The 23,624-nt window shown below is 44.6% G+C and overlaps 1 protein-coding gene across 1 annotated transcript in view; it reads right to left on the bottom strand.

Moving 5' to 3' along the window:
* PAPPA (pappalysin 1) overlaps positions 1-23,624 on the bottom strand; it is a gene marked incomplete at its 3' end in the record, with an annotated part of 167,341 nt that overhangs the window by 88,324 nt on the left and 55,393 nt on the right. The window contains exons 4-7 of the mRNA XM_079544568.1: positions 22,534-22,827; positions 18,551-18,743; positions 12,522-12,643; positions 6,706-7,213 (exon numbers count right to left, since the gene is read on the bottom strand). Of these exons, the coding sequence (XP_079400694.1) occupies positions 6,706-7,213; positions 12,522-12,643; positions 18,551-18,743; positions 22,534-22,827 (1,117 nt within the window). The remainder of the gene's footprint in view (positions 1-6,705; positions 7,214-12,521; positions 12,644-18,550; positions 18,744-22,533; positions 22,828-23,624) is intronic.

The raw sequence follows: 23,624 nt of genomic DNA, 5'->3' as shown, positions 1-23,624 counted from the left end.
TCTTGTTTGACCTTCATTTTTTCCTTTCCTGCAGCTGAAAACTCTGCTACTACTCCTAGGTCGGGAGTTCAAATTCCAGCCTGGCTGGGAGTGATTAAATATATCCATTTCTAATAGTATCTATTCGGTTAATAAGAGGATGGCAGTGAAGGCTCATTGTTTGAGGGACGTTGGCACATGGCTGCGTTGCAGTCCGGGCAGTGGGATGCTGAGGACAACCACGCAATGCAGCAGCAGTGTGTGGGAAGTCCCTGGTGGGAGCAGAGCTGCTCCCTTCTGAAGCAATGTGCTGCTCCTGAAGTGGGGCAGCCACTATTTTCTGGCTATTCCCATGCTCTTGAGTCATTTCTTTGACAGAGGCAACTGGGCGTCACTCAGAGCCATGTCCCAGTTCAGAGTAAACCCAGGCTGAAAAATCACTCTGGCTACTGCTCAGCATCACAGAACTATGAAGAGACGAACCCGCCCTTCCTACCTTATTCTTGCATCATATGCAGCTGAGCCAGAACAGGAGCTACGGTTCTGCCAAGTGCCAGCTATAGCTACAGCATTACATAAGAAACCACAACACCAAAGAACCACAAATCTATCACTGCAGCTGGCACCAAGCAGCATCTCGGCGCAGGCTGAGCAGAAAAGCTGCCTGCTGAACAGGCCGGCCCGCCGGATTGTTCTTTCTCTTCTCTCAGGCAGGGTTAAGGCAATTTGGCAGAGGGTGGTAGGGAAAAATTGCTGTCTTGCTCTGCGTGTGGGGTCAGGAAGTAGGTTTTATTCATCTGCAGAGATAACATGGCATCTCTGATGAAGAGAGGAAGATGTAAGGAAAGCCATCAGGATGTGGCTTCCAGCTGCCATGGCCCAGCAGGGACATGGAGAGCCCGAGCTTCCTTCACATGGGTGTAAGAAGGACACAGGAGCAGAGGTACCTGAGTCTCAACACTACAGCAGTAAGAGACACCTGGTGGGACACAGGGATAGGAGGGTTTTTGCTGCGTGGGAAAGCATGAAATAGCTTTGTTCACACACTGCTCTGCATTAGCGGTACAGAAGATGTGAAGGAATGAGCAAAAAAAAGGACTAAAAGTGAATCTATTCACATGGAAGTTTCACAGAATCATAGAATCACAGAACTGTAGGGGTTGGAAGGGACCTCCAGAGATCATCGAGTCCAACCCCCCTGCCAAAGCAGGTTCCCTACAGCAGGTCGCACAGGTCGGCATCCAGGCAGGTCTTGAACATCTCCAGAGAAGGAGACTCCACCACCTCCCTGGGCAGCCTGTTCCAGTGCTCCGTCACCTCACTGTAAAGAAGTTCCTTTGCGCATTTGTGTGGAACTTCCTATGCTGCAGTTGTTTGGTAAAAGTGTTTTTGCTGGAGATAAGCAGTAAACTTTCATATAAATACAGACAAGGATCTCTTTAATACATTACTGGAGAGAAAAAATATGGATAATTGGATAATCAGGGGAAAGAAATCAGCCAGATGCAGACTAGAGAGCAAGTACTTTTAATAAGGACAGGTCTTGGGTAATGCTAGTGGTGATAGAAGGCATCAAATACTTAGGACTCAGCAAGAAATGTACTGTTTTGCACCTACTTCTGCTAGCTGAAGTTGGTTGGGTTGAAAGAAACACTGAAGTGAAATGTACATTTGTCCTTCAGTTATCACTTTGAGGTTAATTATTTGCAGGAATGAAATGTTTGTTAAGATGGAATTGGTATACAGACCAATATATATAGGTCAATGCAGAGAAGGATGGAGTTAGAATGCAGGAATCAACAATTTACAGGAACTGGATGTCTCAAAATGATGCTTATGTTGGTACAGAGGATCAAGAAATCCTGAATAACCTCAGAGCTCTTCACTGCAAATGAGAAGGCAAGAAGTAATTGGTTTCATTCATTCAGTTGGAAAGTAACTATAAACCATCAGTGGGAAAGATTCACAAAGAAGTGCATGAGGTCCTTGCACACATCAAGGCAAGGCGTTTCTAGGCTTGCTGTAAGTATTCATGCTGTTGCACAAGGACATCTGGAACACCAGACACAGTTCTAAGGCCTGTTGGGAATCCAGATGTGTAGCGTGCCGATATCATACAGAAAACCTAGCAGCTTTTGTAGATAAATCTGGGCATGTAAAGTGCTTTCTTAACATTTCAGTCCTATCTTAGATACTCCTCAGTATTTCCTGGCATATCAAGAGAGATTTGGCATGGCAACTGTGGGGGAGGGGGAGCAGAAGATGTTGATAATATGGGCTTCAGCTTTTGGTATCAGGAGAACATCCACCCAGTGATCTGTATCTTGTTTGGGTGGAAATATGGTGTTAATTATCTTCATGACAGATGGATCTGGCAATTCATTTCAGCTGCTTTAGATCATACATTCCTCTGGCTGGTAGAGCTTCAGAAAATAGAGAAATAGATCTTCAAGATGAATGCAAAGGAAGGAATGCCATAACAAGGACAGATGTTGCCATGAAATTTTAGTGTTGCATTCAACAGGGCCTTAACATTACATATCATCATTGTGATATTTGTATTTTTTCAGAGCCCTGTTGAGCTGGGCCTGCTGTGTGTAACTGCAGCCTTCCAAAGGAGTCCCGCTCACCTCCAACAGCCACTGCTGATTTTCCAGCCTCTCTGCTTGCTATGTTTGAAGGAGTTTACAACGTATTTCATATGCATTCAGACTAAGAAGTGTTTTCCATCTCCTTCAACACCACATCATCAGGGGTTTCTAACAAATCACATGCATGGCTTCCTGACTGCATACCAACAAACACAAATGCTATCGATAACACACATTTTGAAACAAACTCTTTCAGATACAACCTGCAAAGTGCCAGGAAACCATGAACAGCACCAAAGCAACCTCTCCAAATACCTGCAGTCTCAATGATGTAATTCCTCAATCCTTTGCAGTCAAGAAGCCCTACTGAGATCTGGATCCCACTCTCTTAGGTGCTCAGTTAAAACACTTCAAGTGAAATTGAGCTTGTAAGCTTAGCACTGAATGGAACTCCTGACTCTAACATAATATTTTAAAATACTGTACTTGCTTAAACAATAGATGACAACCAGTTCCCTCTATTTCCAAGGAACAGAAAAGGCGTAGCCTTAGAAAATAGGTGGAAAAAAGCTAAGTGTGACAAGAAAAATATATTCTGTATATGAGAAAATGCAGGTTTCTCTCTTGGTCTCCTTTTATTTTGAATTATGAATGCAGTATCTCTAGGTATCACTTAGGTACTAAAGCAGTAGTCAGTGTGAGAATAACTCAGATGGAGATATCACAGGAAAGCATACTTGCTGCTCAGTGATGTTCAACTCTGCAAAATCAAAACTCGTAGCTGGGCTTTGTGCTGGGATTCTTTCTAAGGCTATTTCAGTCAGTGTCTTTGTCATGAAAAATCCTACAGGTTAACAAAGAAGAAGGTTACACAGATGACCTGTTCCATCACAGTCCACCATGTTCTGAGGTTTCCTATGAAGTCTGTGGCAGAAAAGTAGGAAAGAATTCCAATTCGCAGAAACTTTCCCAGTTATTCCAACTTTCCAGAACTAACCTCAGCACCTCTTGGCTTGGCATGATGGAGAGGTGAGTTCAGAGCTGGAGCACGGTGGGGAACATGGGCTGCTCCCCACCATGGTGCCCCCCAAGGACTGGTGTCCAGCTGCCTCCTGACATCCTCAGGAGTGCCTCCACTGGGGGCACTCCTCTCACTGAACTCTTACAAACATCAGTGGCTGCCACAGACGATTGCAAGAGCATCCATGTGAGCATAAAATCGCTACAGCAAGGCCAAAGCGAGGGCAAAACAATTACCGCCATCGCCATCCCCACTCTCTCGTGGGTTATTCCCAGGGAACAGCAAAAGCAAAACAGTAAGAGCACAACCCAAACTTTGGATTAAACCGGGAGCTGAGACTTTGAGATCTGCAGATGTGGCTCTGCCCTTATCGCTGACTGCGGCGCGACGACTCAGCAGTTCTGCGCTGCACCTGGCCCGACCTTTTTTTTCCCCATTGATTTATTCAGCTTTCTGCTCTCTTCCTAGGCACCGAGCCTCATTCTGTACTGCAGATTACAGCAATTCTGGCCAATCGCACTCGGTGGAAGCAAGAGCATCTTGCCTTGTTTCTGGGAGGTCCAAGGATAAGGTCCTGTCCCTTAGAAACAATTGAGCCAAGAGCTGAGATTAAAATTCAGCTTGAGAACAGAAGGTCTGGCATTATTTTGCATTTCTTAATAAAAGGTTTCCACTGCTGTAGTTATTTCCTCTCCGTAGTGGAGCACCCAGTGCTGACTAGGCAAGGGCTATCCATTAAAGACTTAAAGAGAAGTTCCCTCTCTTTGACGGGAAGAAGGTAGGAGAAATTAATTTCTCTTTCAGCATCGCCACACCTGGGGAAAGGATCTTGCTCACAGATAACAGCGCAAGCAAATATTTTCTTTGGGAGAAAAAGAGAAAGTGAAGATCAAGGTCAGAGGAGGCACGAGTAAAGACAGGCGACTGCCTTCAAAATAACCTTCCGTAGAACATGTGGGGGTGTCATCTTATTTAATACGGAAAACATGCAAAAGCATAAAAAGGAGGGGGAACTGGGGGGCTTACAGAGAGATAAAGGGGTTGCAGTGTCTGGTTGTGCAGATATGCTGAATTCCAGCTGTACAGAGTGAGACACGCAGATGAGGAAGGGGTGAGATACTGCATTTACCCTCCATGTACGTATGGAGTGCTGCCCAGCACTGCTACCCGGGACTTTATGAGGCATCTTCCTGTTCACAGGGCTCAAGGGCTGCGGCTTCTCTTTGCTGTGAAGCTGCAGGACCCCTCAGCTCCGGAGGGTATGAAACAGTGCTATGCACATGTGAGTATTAGGACATGAAAAAATCACTTTTCAAGATTTCAAACACATGCCAGAGCCCTGCGTTAAAAAAAAAACATCTCCAAGTGCTAAGCAATATGCATCTTTGCTCCTCACCCAGTGGCTAAAGGCTGCATTTTAGCTTTCCAAGTGCCCAGTCAAAGCTCACTGACTAGATTTCCACTGCAGACCCTCAGAGGACCCTCTGCCCACAGCTGGCCAGATGAAAGGCTTTGCTTGGGTTGGCTGTGCCAGCTTTTGCCAGCAGCTGCTTCTGTCTCCTGACTGCTGAAAGACAACCTTCTATTTTTCGCCTGGTTTTCAGCTGACTCTATAACTAAGTGAGACATGCAGACAGGTACAGCAGTGTTATGCAGTGTAATTTATTCAGTGCCATACAGGAAAATTGTTATTACTCCCTGGCTACTGACTGAACAGCGAGAGCACCTTCCCACTTCAGATGGCTACAGGCTAGAAGTCACCCCTAAAATTACACCAAAAGACACGGAAATATCAGTCAGAATACAAGTTATGTTTTGGACTTTTTTTTTTCACGCTTTATTATGAACTCAAAACTGGACCTGCTTCTGTGGGAACTTATGCTAAGGTATGCAAATATTTCAAACCAAACCAGTCCCATTTTCCAGTGTGAGTGGGCCAGGTTTCAGGCAAAGATGCTTTCACAGCAAAACCATGGGAAAATTCACCAGTTTTCCACGTTTCCAATATGCCAATATTCATCTCCTGTGAAGTGCCAGCAGTTGTTGGAACAAGGCTACAACCCAATAAAGCGTTTCTGCACATGCTTAACTTTCAGCACGAGGTTCAGGGGTTTGCTTTTATATTCACTATTGTTAGCTACCTTGAATTTTTAAACCCATAGGGACAATTTGCATCTTCTGAGCTGTATAATTGCACCATGAAAGGGATGGTAGCTCATGATTACTGAATTGTTAATTAATCATTTTTATTATATTTAAACATGCTTCAGAAGACCATAATGATGTATGCTTCCTTGATATTAGCTGTACTAATTAGATCATCTTTTCTAAATTAGAGTGCAGTTTTCTTAGCAGGTTTCCTTTTATCTGGTGTTCATTTTCAAAAGAGCTTCATGTTGTTCCCACAGATGAGTGAATCACTTCCAGGGAATCATGTTATGCAAAAGATGTTTTTCTTGCTTCTGGAGAATGCCTGTGGGTAGATCATGGATCTCCTCGAAATCATTAAATATTTTGAAGTTGAGCTTTCCTCAACAATCATACATTCCTTCACAGATGAGCATAACTGCAGCTAAGATGAAATTCACTCCCTACAACAAACTGGCACGTATGATGTGTTTACTGTGCAATACAGCCTCTGTCAGTGACACATGAAAGGAGAAAATGAAAGCAGCTGAAACACATTTACATACCTGAACACGCAATTCTACTTTCTGCCTTCTCTCTCAAGCAGCTAATTAGAAGTTACGATGCTCTGGCACTGAAAGCAATGCTGCCTCCTTCACCAAAATACTACTGTGAAAAAATTTCTAAGGAAATGGTGACCATGATACTGCTGAGGTCCTCCCTCAGGTTATCTTAAACTTATCAAAGCTCAACTAGTTTGCAATATCCTTTCAGCTTAAAGGAAGATGGAATTTCACGTTTCTGCATGACCAGCAGGTGATTTCCCCTGACTGTAATGCTCCTAAATTCCAGAAAGAAAGAGACCATCCTCTCTTGGTGCTGATACATCTACCTAGTTTAAAAGTCCAGTGCCCAACGGCAATACCAGACATCAGCAGGTTGAGAAGAGGCTATAATCTGCAGGCGTCTCTGCAAAGCAGTACTTACATGTCAACGAATCTTCTGCTGAGGTTCGAGATGACAACTGGAGACCCGGACTGGAAAGGAGGATCTCGAACCACTTTGTATTGGATGGGTTTGCAGTCCGTGCACAGCGTGCTGTGGGGGATGGAGCTCAGCATGGCAGCATCAATTTCCAAGTGCTCATCCAGAGTGTAGATCTGGATGCCGTACACCTCCTCGCCCACCTGTCCTGCGTCCAGTTTGATGGTCAGAGGGATGTCACAGAAGACATTCTGCGGCCCAAGTGAGATGTTCTTCCCACTGACAGTGAGCAACTTGACGTCATTCACCGCTCCGCTGGAGTCCCAGTCGGGGGAAACAAATGTCACCCACACTGTGAGGGACTCTGGAGTCAGGGGGTAGCGGAACTCCAGCTGCAGGTAGCAGCCCTGGGGCTCGGGGCAGGCGGGGGGCACCGTGTGCTGGTTGACAGCTGAGTTGGGGCTCCACGTCCGGACGCTGGATTTACAAGGCTGTTCAACGTCAGGGTGCCCTGGAAAGAAGGAATGAAACAAAGAAAGTGCATAAAAGAAAGCAGAGAACATGGCTTATCATTGGCAACAGCACTGAAAGAGAAACTGGTGGCAGGTAAACATATCTCTACAGGGAGCTCATTACTTGTCTGGGCAGAACAGGCATGGCCAGCATGGAGAGGAGTTTAATGCCTGTGTCTCATGGCTGGGTGAGACACAAACCCACCTAAAGCATCCAGATGGAGCAGACACCACACAGCACACACCATGACAGTGTGCCTGGTCCCACACTTCCTATTCGTGGTACATTCCCCTGTGCCAAACAGTGCCAAACAGTGATATTTTCTATCCTTTCCACTTGGTACTTCATTTGATAAACAGACTCACTTTGCTTTCATTTCACTCTAGTGTTCCTCTTACACCTCTGTAATCTACAATATCATATTTTCCTCTTGTCTTCAGCAAAGACAAAGGCAAGAGCTTCTGCTGGTTCCATGAAGTCATTACATTGTGCTGTGGGGCAGCAAAATACTCAGCTCACTCCTACGTCTTTACAGGCTCATCTTGTACACTGTGTAAGATCCCTTTTTTGGAAGCACACTGAGCACAGGTTTGAGTTGGCTCTCTGCACTTGTCATGATGAAACAACAGGCACTTGTGCTTTTACATGTCTCACCACTGGCTATGTTCAGCTTCATGGGAGGTATTACCAAGGACTAATGAAAGCCACAGTGCTTGCTGGGATCCCAAATACAATGGTAACATTACAATTTGGCACAGAATCGTGGACTGCAAGATCCAGAGAGGTCAGATGGGTGGAACAGTTGGTAACAGAATCCAGTGAGTGCTATAAATTCCCTCTTCCTTCCCAAACGATCACACAAAGAGGGAGCAAGCAGAACAGAGAGAAGACAAAGTATAGGAAAGAAGAGAGGAAAAAGAAAAGATAAAGAAAGGTAACAAGAGGAGAAAAATGCAGATGGAAAGAGAAAATGAGAGAGGGAGAGCACAGCTGTTGGCAACTGAGGAAGAAAGTGAGATAAAGCACTGGGCAAACACAGACAAACAGGACATCACTGCTAATTTAAAGAGAAAAGGGCAACGTGTGAAGGTTATTCTTACTGTCTGTGATCCAATGAAGTGATATAAATGTGCCTTTTCTGCCAAAGATACACAGCCCAGGGAGTTCTCCTGTTCATACCAAATGAACCCAGACACAGAAAGATTTCCCTGTATCTCAGCAGTCCTCTCAGAAAACCAACACAATGTTCTGCCCCTAAGCTCTCCCCTGCTCCTCACATGGCACAAAGCACTGCCACTAACCCAGCACCTGGCAGACCAGAGCATCCATCCACCATGCAGGAAGCCATAATTCCAGTGAACACCCTCAGACGTTCCTTCTGCCAAGCTCACAAGGACTAAGAGTGTAATCCCTGTGAGCAGAGAGAACCCCACTCAAGCCACATCACCCCACAGTGCTTGCTGCCATCCACATGTGCTTGGCTGGCCAACGAATGGTGTTCCAACATTCACAGCAAGCCTCTAACTGCAGCCCGAAGAAGGAGAGTTTTAACCCCAGTATCTCATGTGCTTTGAAAGAGTTGCATTAATGCTAGCATCTTGCCAATGGGAAAATGGAGTGGATTAATGGCTCACAGCCTTGATGTTGCTCCCCTTGGGTTCCTGCAAATTCACCTCTGCCTGTTCAAAATCTCTGTAAGACTTGAGTAGAGAATAAACCTACATACTTTGGTAGAACAGGAAGAGACCCTCTGTGTTCAGCTAAGTCAAACTCAGTGTGCACTGCAGGGAGCTGAAAGTGGATCATTGCTGCCTACTGAGTAAGAACAGCTCTGCCCGGCAAGAATGGGAGCTTGACCATAGTCTGGCATGGACTGAAAATTGAAATGAAGTACTGAAGTTGAAATAAAAAAAAATTTAAATTAAAAACCAAAAAAAGTTGAAATAAATAGTCCCTTTCTTAAAGATTATAGACACTCAGACTTGAAATGTTTGTTTAATTGTGGAACAGCATCAAAACTTTACTCCATGTATCTAGGTTTCCAGACACGGGTACATACTATGAAAATTACAAATAATTATATATAAAAAGAAATGATGGACTGGACATTGTATGCTTGTGTTCTCAAGTTCTAAAAACCCTTTAACTTACGAGAACATGAGCAAGATCAATCATCAAATGACATTTTGTATGGCCTCCCATCTGGCCAAACACAAGTAAAGATGTGAATGTGGGGTTTGTGAGGATGTGGCAAGTCCCATCTCCAGTTATACAGGGATGGGAGGTGGGAAGGGAGGTTTCAAAATATATATATGCACAGCCTGGTGTGTCGGTGCAAGCCCCCATTATGAAGTGGGAGCAGAGACCCACGTCCCCTCATTGTCCTGCCATGAAGACAGAGAAGTGAGGCACTTGTACAGAGAGGTGAGTTGGGACCAGCAGCCTCTAGGGAGCCTGTTGCTGTCACAGCTAGAAACTCACCCCTGACCTTTCCAATTTGATCAAGACAAAGCAACCTCTAGTCATGGCTCACAAATGGTCCTGATCAACGTGAGCACCTGAGCAGCATAACAGTGCTATGGGACCTCATCAAAACGCCATCAGACCAACCAGGTCCAGAGCTGCTTCTGGGACACTTGAAAAAGGTGATGTGCTGGTACAAAGCTGGATGAGTAATGACATGGGATGTTGGTTAGTGGTCAACAGTTGGACTTGATGATTTCAGTGGTCTTTTCCAACTTTAATGATTCCATGATTCTGCGAGTACTTTAAGTCCTTTTTCGTGAGTGTCGTCTCAGATTTTAAAATGAGTTCATGTTGGCCAAGCTTACGGCTCTTTTGTACTCACTTTCCACAAATGTTCAACCAGTGGAGATTTACATATATGAACATTTGTAGAAAGTGAATTTAATGCTTGCATGCTTGAGAACCCAGAGACAGACAATTGAAGATGACAGAAAATGACCTAACTGTGCTATCTGTAACTCAGACCAAATGCAAACAGATAGAAATCCTGAACATCAGGGACTCTGGTAGAGATGACAGAAAATTAGAGAGCAACAAATACCATACACTTGGTCTATTTTCTACCCTAAAGCAAAAACAACTTGTTAATGTAGTAAAAAGATAGAATTCCCAAATTTTCTTGCCAGAGCAATGGCAAAACAGCAATTGAATGAGACAGATAAGGATCAGACTTCACCCTTCATAGTTAAGAATATGCAGGAACACACTGTACAAAGAGGAAATTAAATGCAAAATGCAGCTGAGTAATAAATCTTAGAGAAGCTTAGTTTCTCTAGGAATGATGCCTCTGGCAAGACGTGCGAGATCTAGAAGTTTTCAAATCAGAGCTTGTTGGAGAAATTTTGATGGAACTGAGCATCTCAATGGAATACAGAGTTCTTTCAAAATCAAAACACTTCGCAAAATTGGATTTATTTGGCCAAAATTTTACTCTGGAAAAGAAAATGGCAAGAAAGTTCTAACAATAATAGAACATTGTGTTTTGACATTTTTGGAAGAATTCATTTAGCTTTTGTACTTTCAAACACTTTTCACTTTGATATTAAAAGTTGCTTTTGCCCTAGATTATATACTAAGAGGAGACACTTTCAAATGTCATAATTGAACTGAAGTTCATGAAAGAGAAATTACATAAGCTAAATAAAACATTCTGGCCAGCCTCAAACACTTTTTGTTTTTAATTTTCCTTCATGGAGAAATTCAAAAGTTTCAGGTTTTGTTCCAAACAAAACCAGGTTTCAAAGTCTTCTAAGAGTTGGCGGAGTGGAAATTCAGTCCTCCACTCCGCACTACAACTGCAAGCCATCCAAATTTTGCTAATTCTGTTTACTTGACAATCAGGTCACACCTGTGGCTGGAGCACTGCTTCCCAGGATGGGGCTCCTCTGCAACCTCCATGCAAGGGGCAGGTGCACTCTGTTGGGCTCAGCAGCCTTGGCCCTGGATGTCCAAATTTTTATTGGGTTGGAATGAACTGCAGCCCCCAGTGGGCCCCCACCTGGGGTCTGGGCATTCAGGGCAAGAAACACTTTGATTATACATCTTGTGCCATCACAAAGCAGGGAAACAATGCATTGCACACACTGACCTGAGGACTAGACAGGACTCTTGGTGCCAAGATTAAATGTATTCCCATATTAGCTAATAGATAATCTTCCTTGTAGATTAACTCCCATGTATTCTAGCTGAAGGACAGAGAAGCCCTTAACATAAGAAGACATCTGTATTAAGAGTTAGCAAATTCCAGGTGTGAACCTTTGTGTTCAATGAAGCTCTTGTACGTTTGGGCTCAGAGCATGCTGTGCCTGAAGAAATAGCTTGTGATGGACAGACTGAATTAACATTCTGCTCTTCTCAAACTGTAAACTGTGATTACTGACCTCTGCCTGGTATAATCACATTTAAACACTCCACTACATCCAACTACGTACACAATGGGAGGTATGGATATTAGGAAAAATCAGGTTGGATATTAGGAAAAATTTCTTCTCAGAAACAGCAGTGAGGCAGTGAAACAGGCTGTCCAGGGAGGTGGTGGTCACCAGCCCTGGAGGTGCTCAGGTGCTCAGGAAAAGGATAGATGTGGCACTGAGGGAAATGCTTTAGTGGACATGGTGGGGATGTACTGATGGTTGGACTTGGTGATCTTTGTGGTCTTTCCAATCTTATTGATTCTATGGGGTAGAGTTGATGATGGCAACTTAATGGTATTGTACATCTGTCTCTGCAGACCATTTTTCCTCCAACGTGCTCTAGAGGAGCCACAAGCACAGCATGCAGAGCACCCTGCACTAGACTGAACATGATGTAGTCACCTGCAGAGTTCTTGCCCAAAAGGCAGTCCCTGCTCCTTCCAGTGTGACTGCTAGTGCAGCCTGTTAGTAATTCAATATAAGTGAAGGCAGCAGAAATCAAGCCCAAAGAAATAACATGCAATTCTTCATTTTTGGAGTCAGAGCAGAAGGACTAAACTGCTCCCTTGAGGAATTCATCTGGCAGAAGTGAATGGTCAGTGTTTCTTGGCACTCTGCTGCTTTCTGAAGTTCAAGTTCAGCTCCCGAAATTCACTGAACTCATGGGCAGGGTCAGGACACAGGGACCAAAACACGGGGGGTATTACTTCAGGAACGCAGTGCATCCACCCGTCCTCTCGTTTTCTTCTTGCTACTCTCAAGTACAACCAGCCACCCTTCCCCAGAGGTCCCCACCTGCTCTGTGGTCTCCTTTTGCTCCGGCCCGACCTCCCCCATGCCACAATTCTGCCCCAACCCCTTGCTTACCTTCTGCTTCCCGTGGGCTCCAGTGCCCCGAGGGATCGCAGGGCATCGGGGACGAGGCGCTGAAGGCATACTGCACCAGGACTCTTCCCTCCACGCACAGATCACATGCTGATCCCACTTCTCTAGGAGGCCAGGAAAACAGGAAAACACACCACCTTAGTAACAGCTGAATGAGCAGCTTATTCAACTATATTAAAAACAGTAAGATGTGGAATTCAGTGCCACTTAATCCTCTTTTCTTACAGCATGGACGAGAGTGTTTTCTGGCCGTGGCTTGGCAGGTTTGTGCTAACGGCTGTGAAGATGGCATCAGAGTGAGTCAAATCACCATCCCATACAAAATGATAGCAACCTAGAAACTACTCTCAGCTGTAAGGCTGTTGGTTTTTTTTTGCCCTCACAAACCCATCAAAAGAAAATCCGTGTTATTTAGAGGCTGGAGCAGAGAAACGGGCCTCAGGAAATATCAGACCAATTTCTACTCCCATCATGGGTTTATTGCATGAACTCCTAGCATCTTCAGGACTTTAAAGGCCTTAGGCTTACCACTGATTAGAGACGGAGTTAAGTCCCAGATCTACAAACATCAGAGAGCTGCTTGGAGAAGCACGGCTCAGTTCCATGTGCAAGGACCTGCTTTTGGAGGTGGATCACTGCCCAGATCACCAGAAGTCTGGAAACAGGGCAGGCCATGATTATACAGCGAGGAACATGCCCACAGTCCTTTCCACGGGGGAAACTGGATTCAGTACCTGGCATCCTCAGCACCAGCAGATGGCTCTTTCTGAACTGAAACCCTCCTGGCCCCATGCCATGGGATGGCACGACAGGGCACTGAGAAAGGCACTCTGCTGCCCAGTGCCAGATTGCTTCGCCTAGACAACAAGCCTAACACCAGCTACTGCCACTACAGCACTGTCAGCAGAAACTGCCAAACAGGAAAACCCAGTTAAACACTGCTTCACCAACATTTGTGCAAACACATTCACAAGGTGAGGGTTTAAGCTGGTGTAGCTCTAATGTCTTCTGTAACATTGAATTGATTTATATCAGCAGAGGATGTGGCTCACACGGTTCATCCCTAGCATTCCTTTGTAGTCACATGATTTGGAACAACGTACGACCCAGAATGTGTGGTTATTGATCCCCCAAACTTGTTCATTATTCACAATTCACTGTTCTGCTTTAAGGAATGATGCCACCCAAAATGGAAGAAAGAATTCTTGATCTTAAGTGAAGGAAAACACTTAGGAAAGGACAGAAACTTCAGGCGAGCAATACTGTGCACTCTCTAAATGCCCCGAGTGCAGATTAAGCCATCAATTATTACCACCAGAAATGCAAATTTTAACCATCTCCCATAGTGAGATCTATTTCAGCACACTTTGCAAAGCATGTTGTGACCCATGGGCAGAAGAGGACCCTGGGACAGGGGAGCTGCTCTCCTAGGCTGTCCCTGTTTCCATTTGGCACCAGGGACAACTCTCACTCAGCTGCTCTCTGGCTTAGCATCTCCTATTTGTTGACAGGGATCTGTGTGAAAGTCGGCTTTCTGCTGGCTTAATTAGGCGGAAGCAGGGATTGTCAACGGGGGGGACTTGGAATGAAATCAGTAGCAAAACTCGTATCCATTTCAGTATGGCCCACTGCCACCCTGCCAAGAGACAGCAAATGACCGAGCTCATCGTGGGGAGGGATGCACCTGCTGGAAACGCTTGAAAAATAAAGTGTGGCAATGGGGAAGAGCAGAGAAATAGGAAGCAAAGGTGCTCTCCCCTTCCCCGCATGCGCTGTACCAGACATACCGAATCCATTTGGGCACACTGCGAATCACGTCTCCACTTTTTCTGTCTCTCTTCACCCACTTGTATTCTTGTTATGATACTACCTGCTAATTTCATCTCGCAATTGGCTGCTCAGCAATGGTTTAAGTGCCTAATTCAGCTTGCCCAAATAATATATGTTTAAAAAAAAATGGAGAATCTGGAAAAAATGAATTTTTTTCCAATCTCAATTCTCAATCCAATCTCTGGATTGAGAAATAAAAACACGTAATCACTATTGTGCAGGCTTTTTGTTGTGGTATATATATATTTTTTTTCAGACACATCCACCAACAGTGGAGAGAAATCCCTGCAATAATAATCTTTCAGTTTCTCTACAAAGAAACTCCTGCATTACTGTTCAGTCCTGGATGAGGACAGAGAATTGAAAGCCAACTTTCCACAATTAGGACTGCTTTCTACTCAAATTAGCAGCTATACAATTTCATCACAGGCTGCCATGGTGGAAAAAACTGTAGGCTTATGGACAAACATTTCCTTTTACCAGCAAGGATTTGGAGGTAGGAGGAATCACAAGGAGCATCATGTGGGAAAGGCTATGAGCAAAATTTCTCTTTTTACTTTTCCAGTTTGGGAGCCAAACTCAACCCTGATGTAACTGCACTGGCTGAAAGGAGTTACACAGGGTCCTAGGTTGAAGATTTTCATCTGCAGCTTCTTGAGTATAAATCCTGCAAACAGCCATGGATGTCAAAACTAATTACAGAATTGCATGTACAGGCTTATGAAAATCTAAGCCAGACCCTTACACCTTACACAGCCTATGACATCAAGACCAAATGAGCATAAAATGGTTCAAAACATCATTAAATAGGAACGATAGCATATCTGACACCTTCTACACTGGGCACATGATTCCTGAAAGCGAAGGGTAGTGAACAATCTGGACTTTGCTGTTCTCTAATAAGGCAAGTACTGGGGAAATTCCAACTCATGAGGTTCAGAGCACAGGAGGGATTCATTCCTACAGCATGATATCCCAGCAAAGTCGATTCAAAACATAAAGAATACCAGTGAAAACCAATTCTCATCAGTACTGGCATCAGTTTAGGGGCAACCCAAAACCAGTAAAAATCTGTCTTTCCTTTTGGTAATAAATGCCTGTTTCCAGTCTAAATTATACCTGCTTGGTATAAAACCTGATTGGAATTTGTATCACTGATGTCACCGAAACTTTCCAGCAAGATTCAAGCAAGCAGTTATCAAGCCCAGCCATCTAGACCTGGGAACCATACTGGCCAAGATATTCGCTTGCTAAGAATAAGATAGCATCAGATGCATGGAAATTAATACAGTCACCTCAATGAAAACTTGGAAGAGCAGAGGCGTTCAAAGTTTTCTGTCCAAGCAGAATGAGCTGCAGAGCTCTGTGACAATAACTGTTTACATCCTGCCTCCGCATATCAAACAGGAGGAGCATGAATGGATGCTTAGCGACAGCAGATGAAGGCATCTCATAGATGCAGTCAGGAAATGAATAGAGTTTTCTTCTTCTCGCTTGTTTTCCCTTGTTTTGTTGGCTCTGTTATTATTTTATTATTAGACATTATTATATGTGCATGCAACATTCTCATGGTTGTTTGTTTGTTTGTTTGTTTTTGAAGTAACATGGAGAAGGACAAATATTGCAACCCCATGTATAGCAGCTGCAAGAAATGCTGGGTTCTTATATATTTGGTAATTAGAGATGGCCAGAAGCTCAACTCGCTGCAAGAGTTTAGGGCCAAACACGTGTGGGCAAATTTATGTGCAGGTAAATGACTCTATGGAGTAACACAGTGTCCATCAATGGCTTACAGTACAGAGGTGAGGAGGGTCTGTCAGAAAGACTTCAATTTCTGCTCAGCTTGTGCAGCTACACTCGCCAAGGTGTGAAGACATGGTTGGATGGATGGACTAGATGGCCTCAGTGGTCTTTTCCAACTTAATGATTCTGTGATTCTGTGACACAGGACGGCCAACCACACATCCACAACAGTGAGTCAGCACTGCACACTGTGCTCAGGCTCACAGCACTAAGCAAGCAATTTCTAGAACCAAGGCATTGAGAGAAAAGCACCAAAGGCTGCAGCACCTGTGACACATCAGTTGCATCTGAGCAGGGAAGAGCCTGCAGACAGAGAGGAATCTGTGCCTCAGGACCACACTGATGTGCCCCAGCACCACCGATGTCCCAGCCATGCACCAGCCTGCAGCAAGCGCCCCGACACCCCTGCAGTGCCAATGGCAGGTCTTCATTAACAAATGTTTTGCACTAGAGATCTAATTATATTGAGCCACAATGCTTGCTAATGTAGCCAGAACCATTCATCCTTTTAAGGCCTTTTTACACTGTCAAAACAGCATGGAAGGGGCCTCCGTGCATTAGAAACCAGGCCCAAGGCACTCAGCAGTTGAGTATCAGTCTTCTGTTTTTTACATGAATAGTGCCATTGAAGTGAATGAGTTTATTCATTCAAGTGAGGCAAGTAAAATGTGGGCCATGGTGTGCACTTTGTGTAAAAATATCTGCAAAGATTTACAGTATTCCCACACACAGATAAGATTATACTTGGCCAATTTTACCTCCTACACGTCTTGCACAGTGACCTCATTTTAGGAGCTGACACAGGCAAGCATCCCTAAGAAAGCAGTGCTGGACACATGGGCACTGAAAGCTTCCAAAGTTTGTCCCCACAACACTACTATCAAACTTGTTTTGATTAATACATCAGGAGTATGGGCTGCCATAGGCATGCTCACTGACCTACTGTATCTATACATGCTCTGCCTATTGATCTATCTAGGCTCACTGATCCATGTCAGTCAAGTTTTAAAACAGTCACAGCAACATCTCCACATTCATTAGAAGTGGGAATCTCCTTTCAGAATGGAACTGGCCATGTGTTTGCATTTGCAGCTGCCTCTTTAAATCTCCTCACTAAAACGGGGCACACACATTTCAAAACCCAAAGGATATTTTTTCTAGAAATCACTATTTAACATAACTCTGTTATGAAATTTTAGATTTAGCAAGCGATTCACTGTATGTCATTTAAGAAGCAACTAACTAAGAGTTATTAAGAACATATTGATCGAGTTATAAGAAATATGTAATAAAGGCATATTTGGTTACATAACAATTAACTCTGTACCAGTGTGTTTTAAGAGGCAGATGGTATTTATTTAACGCACAGACAGTATCTTCTGAAATCTAAATTAAATTGGAGAAACTTAATTTACCTAAAAACGATTATGGGCCAAAAAATTCCGAATTAATTCTCAAAACTTCACATAAGTCCTTTTCACACGTAGGGAATAAACGGATTCAGTTGCAAAACTGAAATTAAAACAGCACGAGTCCTGTCTTTCTTCATCAACTTCTAATATAATTTGATTCCCCTCTTCCCCATATTAACCTGCAATAAAAAGGGAACATCTCTGAGCACTCAAATTAAGTGCAAGCTGGACACTGAAATGGCCACACTGTCCTTACAGTGCTGGAAGGAGTTTCTTCCATGCTGAAGACGGTGGCTTTCAAGGTGCTCTCACTGAACAAAGCAGTGCTGAGGCAGCTCTTTGGGTGCTAATATGCCTGTAAATTTAGCCTCCTGCAATACATACTGCTCCAGTCCTGAAGGACACTCAAAGTTTGTTTTCTGTAAAGTATTAAAGCAAGAAGGGGAAAGGAAACGCAAGCACAGACATGAGCTAATGACAATGTGAGGTCAGTTATTAAGGAAGTTCTCCTGCAGCCCATCCAAGCTCTGTGCCAGGTGCTGCCACCTCCTCCCCTTGGGAACCACCACTGCCCACGAGCCCCGTGCTGCCACGGGGGGAGGAACAAGATTCCCCATGACCTTGCAAAGGAAACATGCAATAGGAGGGGGAATGTGTGGGCAGAGCTGGAGCCAACAGGTATTTGTGAGCAGCAATAAGCAGGAATCACAAAGCCAGAACTGCTGATTGAAAATTCCTCCCGTGGCATACGGAAAAAGATTTGCCCTTTATATGGCAAATCAATGACTCTCAACAGAGTGCTACAGGCTGAGGAGGGAAGAGCAGAAAACAGATCAATAATCCCCTCAATACAAACCAATTTAGGAAGGAGCCTCAGCCCAGGCTGAGTGCAGCTCATGTTGAGGCTGCTGACCGATCCCCTGCCCACCCAAGTGAGCACAAGAGAACCGAGCAGCGCGTGGTCACCTTTCAAAGAAGTGCCCATCGATGGGTGGAAACCACTCCAGGGTGACAGAGGTGGGGGTCCGAGCCACGATCTGGGGGGCGATGGCGACAGGAGCCGGTTTCTTTGCTGGCTGCCAGCTCTGATAGACCAGGTCCAAGTAGCAGTGCATCCTGGCCACTTGGTTGGGTGTGAAGGAGTCGGTGCAGTCATCGTCTGAAACAGAAGCAGGAACCACATCAGCTGCATGGGATTGACAGTGGGAGGATTACAAGCTGGTGAAGGGGAGCTCCTGGATGGCACAGGATGGGATCTCACAGCCCTCAGAAGTTAATGGTCTGTGAAGAAATTAACCCAGACACCACTTGTGGAGGTGGGTGGAAGGAAACAAGTTAAATGGGGGAAACAAAGAAATAAATACACGTTCCATCCCTCTGAACTGGGATGTGTGTGAAGCAGCCAGAGGCCATCCCAGGACCAGGGTGGAGGTGAAGGCACCGTGCAGCACCACTGGATTTGGAAGAACTTTGTGCCTGGGAAAACATCACCGAGAGGATACAGGAGGGCAAAGGATAACAAGTTAGGATAAAGTACTGACTGGCAGCTATGAAAACTGTGTGCAACGCACCGTGACAGTTTCCTTAATTAAAAGAAATCCAAATTTAAAAAATAGTTGAATAACTTTTACAAGTTCTTATATTTTCTAATGAGCAAATGAAAACGTTCTGAAAGACCAGCTTTAAAAAGTAGTTTATACTGATTAAAAATGGATATTTTTGGTGCAGCAGAATAGCTTTATTTGTGCCACAACCTTCCCCCATCAGTAAGATTCTCATCTCTCTGAACTTTTCAGAAACATTTTTGATATTTCACGTTTCTTTTTCATTCAACATGGAGAAATAATTTGCTGGATAATTTCCCATAAATACCCATTTCTCATGTCTTATTTCATCTGCGTTTCACAAACACGATTTGGCAACAAGAACACGCCTGGTACTATCTGAACATCGTACAGTTTAACAACTGCAATGCCCTGGAGAAGCAGAAAATTAATAATCCTCCATTGGGCAGATCACAGAAAGAGTAACTGCATTGTGCAAACACCCAGAAAAGCTGTGCTGAAGACCTTGGTGCTGGCACTTCAACCGTTTTCCTGCCACTCTTCTCATCACATGAATAGCTCTTGAAAGCCCTGAGTGTTTCTTCACGTATGACTGCAGAGCTCCCAGCCCAGTAAATCTCAGGCCCAGATGGGACCTCTGCATGCTGCCACAATACAAACAATGACAGTTTTGCACAGGTCACGTAATACACTTCTTGGAGAAGATGCAGGTCACCAAAGGCTGTTTGGAGCATCGCCTGCGTGCACGCAAGTTGGCAGTCTGATATTGTAACAGCATTACGAGATGCTCTCGTGTCTTCGAGTCCATGCCCTGTGAAACTCACAGAATACGAATGTGTTCTGAAGAGAAGTGTGAATCTGGTGGCTAAATTAAAACCTTACCGCATCTTCCCTGAACCACAAGGAAAAGGAGTCGGCTCTGGCTGGGATCCCTGCTCAGACTGCAGCCCCAAGTGCAGCCCTGCTGCTTCTGGTCCCATCAGGACACCTCCGATTACACATCCTCATCTCTCCCCCCTGATACAGGGACCCTCCCCTGCCCAGACAGGCACAGCAGGCTGACAGGCATCACCAGCCTGAGAGCCTCCACAAATCCCCGTGGTTATGCAAAAAGCAGCTTTAATATGACATCTCTACATATCCTCAATAACTGCCCATGGTCTATCCCTGAGCATGCTGTAAAAGACATAAATACTCTTCGCGGAAGCCCAGAAGGAGACAAAAGGCCCTTAATAGCCATCATAAAGGAACAATAAAACATATATAGGACAAAGCAGTGAGACAATGGCACAGGAGAAAGATGACCTGCATTTTCAATCTGTTTAAACAGTAGCACAGGCTGTGTCCTGGGGGAGGGAGAAGGCGAGGGCAGAGATGTTTCACTTGATCACTCAATTTCAAGAAGGGCTGAAGAGCCTCAAATATAATTATAATTAGAGAAATTCAATGCACTTTGCACGCAGTTCTTTCAGAATTCAGAATGCACTTTGCTGGGATGATTATTCCAACAGAATTCAGAGGTAGAATTCCCGCTGACTTTGTGGAGAGTGGTCTAAAAGATTAACCTATATTTTTACCTAGGAGCACCACAGCTAGTTGGATGTTTAAAATAATAAAAGCATTCCTCACACTTCTTGATCTTCTAGATTTTGTAAGTTGGTGTTTTGGGGGATGAGAAGTCAAGTTTTGTTTGCTGCTTCACTACAGAGTTGGAGTGACTGGACAGATAGATGATAGATAGACAAGCACTATGTGATACAATGGCATGCAGGCAGCAAGAGAAAAAGGCAAGGCAATGTTTAGGGCTGCGTGACCTCAACCAACATGTTTCAAAGGTATTTCCACAGTGATTTAATATCCTGATATGATTTTTATTCCGCTGGCAACAACAGAAAAGCAGACAGATTCATGCATGAGCTCTAGAGATACCTATCATGTCGCTTCACTTAATTTTTCAAGGAAAAAAAAAGGGTTCTGCTCAGAACACCAACACACACGTAGCTCCCAACAGCAGATAGATATCGCTGTGCTCTGTCTCATCTCTTGACACGGCTGGCAGTGCAAGTTCTCTTCGGAAGATGAGACCTCAGGGTTTTGAAACATGCATTCATCACCCCTCTTTGTGTACCCACGAGCAGATTTGGCGGAGGGATTTTGTAAATCCAAAGTGTTACTGACTTATTTGCGTGGAACAGACAGAAGATTGCTTGAGACATAAAGGCTTTCTGCCCTACCACATGTACAGAAGTGCATAACAACATTTAGGACCTGACTCACTGCTTGTGTGTTGCCCCTGAAAACACCCTCTAAATGAATAGAAAAATAAAGAGGAAACTAAGCACCACTTTTAGCTAGTGCCACGAAGGGCATGAAAGCATTTATGTTATAAATCATTTCAGTCCATGCCCCAGATGACATTAAACATTTTGCTTTCCTACAGTTTTATTACAGAAGAAGCACTCTTATAACCTTTGGAGTGGGCGATCTGTGTTTCTGCTTGTACTGTTAAGGTGCCCTTCAGTGCCTCTGCTTGTACTGGTCACCTTTGAAGTGCTGTGGATGCTGCTAACGTGCTGCCATAGACCTTCAGCACTGCTAGACCCCAAGGCCTGAAATAAGAAAACACAAGCCCAGCCATCCTCTGCTCCTTCTGAGAAACAACAGAGCATCCTTCACCTCCCCTTGAACTTCCAGGAGCGGATCAAGAAGCGGCACTCCCAGCACAAAGCAGCACAATGTGCTGAGAGCCCCTGACCACAGGAACACTCCTGATCCAGGTGCTACCTGAGCATTCACACGCAGCTGCTGATAGGAATGACTGTAGCTGAAAGGCAGAGTCTAAATCAAACAGCAAACATGATATTTGAACGGCTGCACAGAGGCGTGAGCCGTGCCTCATTAGATGCCTATCACAGCTACATCCCACAGCTTTGGTGGTGTCAATATTCATCTGACATTTGCTATCTCCTGGAGGGAGTGTAAACAATCTCTGAACTTGAGTTTTTCAGAGAAGAATTCCTAGATCAGACATCCAGCTCTCAGTCAAATAGAGTGTCAGATTTGCTGAAGAGCTTTTAGGTGCTGTTTTCTTAATGCTCGACTCGTTTCTTTCCTCCCCCATGTGATGACCTACCCAGTCACCACACAAAACTATGTACAGTTTGGGAAATTTGGGAAAAACAGGAGATGTGGAAGGAATTCTTGAGGCCATCAAATTTAGTCTCGATCCAGACTGGCCCTAGAACTGTCAGGTCTAAATCTAGACATGATGCAACCACCATAAAGCCCCATGTGAAATGCACTGCAGAAATCAGAGATAACCTTGCTGCTTTCTACTCCCAGCCAACCACAGACCCCAGCAACAAACCAAGGAAGCCCAGGTACCTGCATAGCTCATGAAGTTACTGAACGGTGTGTTTAAGAAACTGTGAAAGCCACACGTGTCATTGCCGGGTCCGGGATCCCCACACAGCTTGTGCTTAGGAGCAGGGTTGGTGTCTCTGCAGAGGTCCCCGGTCTCGAAGGAGGGCTCTGTTTCCATGCATGGATCACTGCAGGACAGGATCTCTGAGATCCCCCGGAAGACGTGGTAGAGCCCCAGGCTGTGCCCAATTTCGTGGATCATTGTGTGCGTGTGGCCAGGAATGCCATAGAAGGAAGGATTCAGCACAATGCCACCTGCAAGGGGAAAAGAAAAGAGCTTCTACGTTTATCTGCCTTCCTCAGAACAGCGAAAGAAAGATCCAGCAGCTGTTCACTGGGTCCTCCATAACGCAGACTGACTTTGCACAGCTGGACACATCACACGCACAGCATGGTCTAAGCTCACCGTGATGTGGGACTCCTAAGGTTGAGAAACCATGGGACAAAGTCCCACAGCACCAAAGCTACAGTGACAACTGGTCTTTCCACTGAATATGCTTAATTTGGTTTGTGTGTTTTTAGCTCAGAAAAAACATCCTACATGCAATTATCTCATACTGTGCAATTTCAGATCATTTCATGTGCTTAGACAGAATGATTTTGCCCAGACAAGCGTAAGCAATGCATTTCACACCAGGAGTCAAACAAAACATACCTGGAGCCCTCAGTTCATTATTCCACAGGGCAAAAATATAACACAGCTAAACACACTAAAAATTGCAGTAGGTTGCACTGATATTTGCAAACTAATAGCTGGGTGAAGAAAGTGGAATGCGCTCGCTGCTGGAAAGAGGGAGGTATCTGTGGGGTGTGCTCTGATCCCGTAGACAGTTTTGCAGTAACAGTGAGAAATACACTGCTCAGATACTCAGATGAGCCTCGTTTGGTCGGAGCCACACAGTCCACTGATGAATATGCATAAGTCTAATGTGTGAAAAAAATATTAAATCCTGGAACATGATAATTCTGAAAGAACTGCGTGGCTGTTAAACATGTGCAAAGAGAAGCAGTGGTGATTTTGTTGTTGTTGTGTGAATTATGGGATGGGTAGA

This window comes from Tetrao urogallus (genome assembly GCF_951394365.1).
Source record: "Tetrao urogallus genome assembly, chromosome: 19".
Lineage (NCBI taxonomy): Eukaryota > Metazoa > Chordata > Aves > Galliformes > Phasianidae > Tetrao > Tetrao urogallus.
The sequence above is the reverse complement of the archived record's forward strand: the minus strand, read 5'-3'. Positions and strand labels throughout refer to the sequence as shown.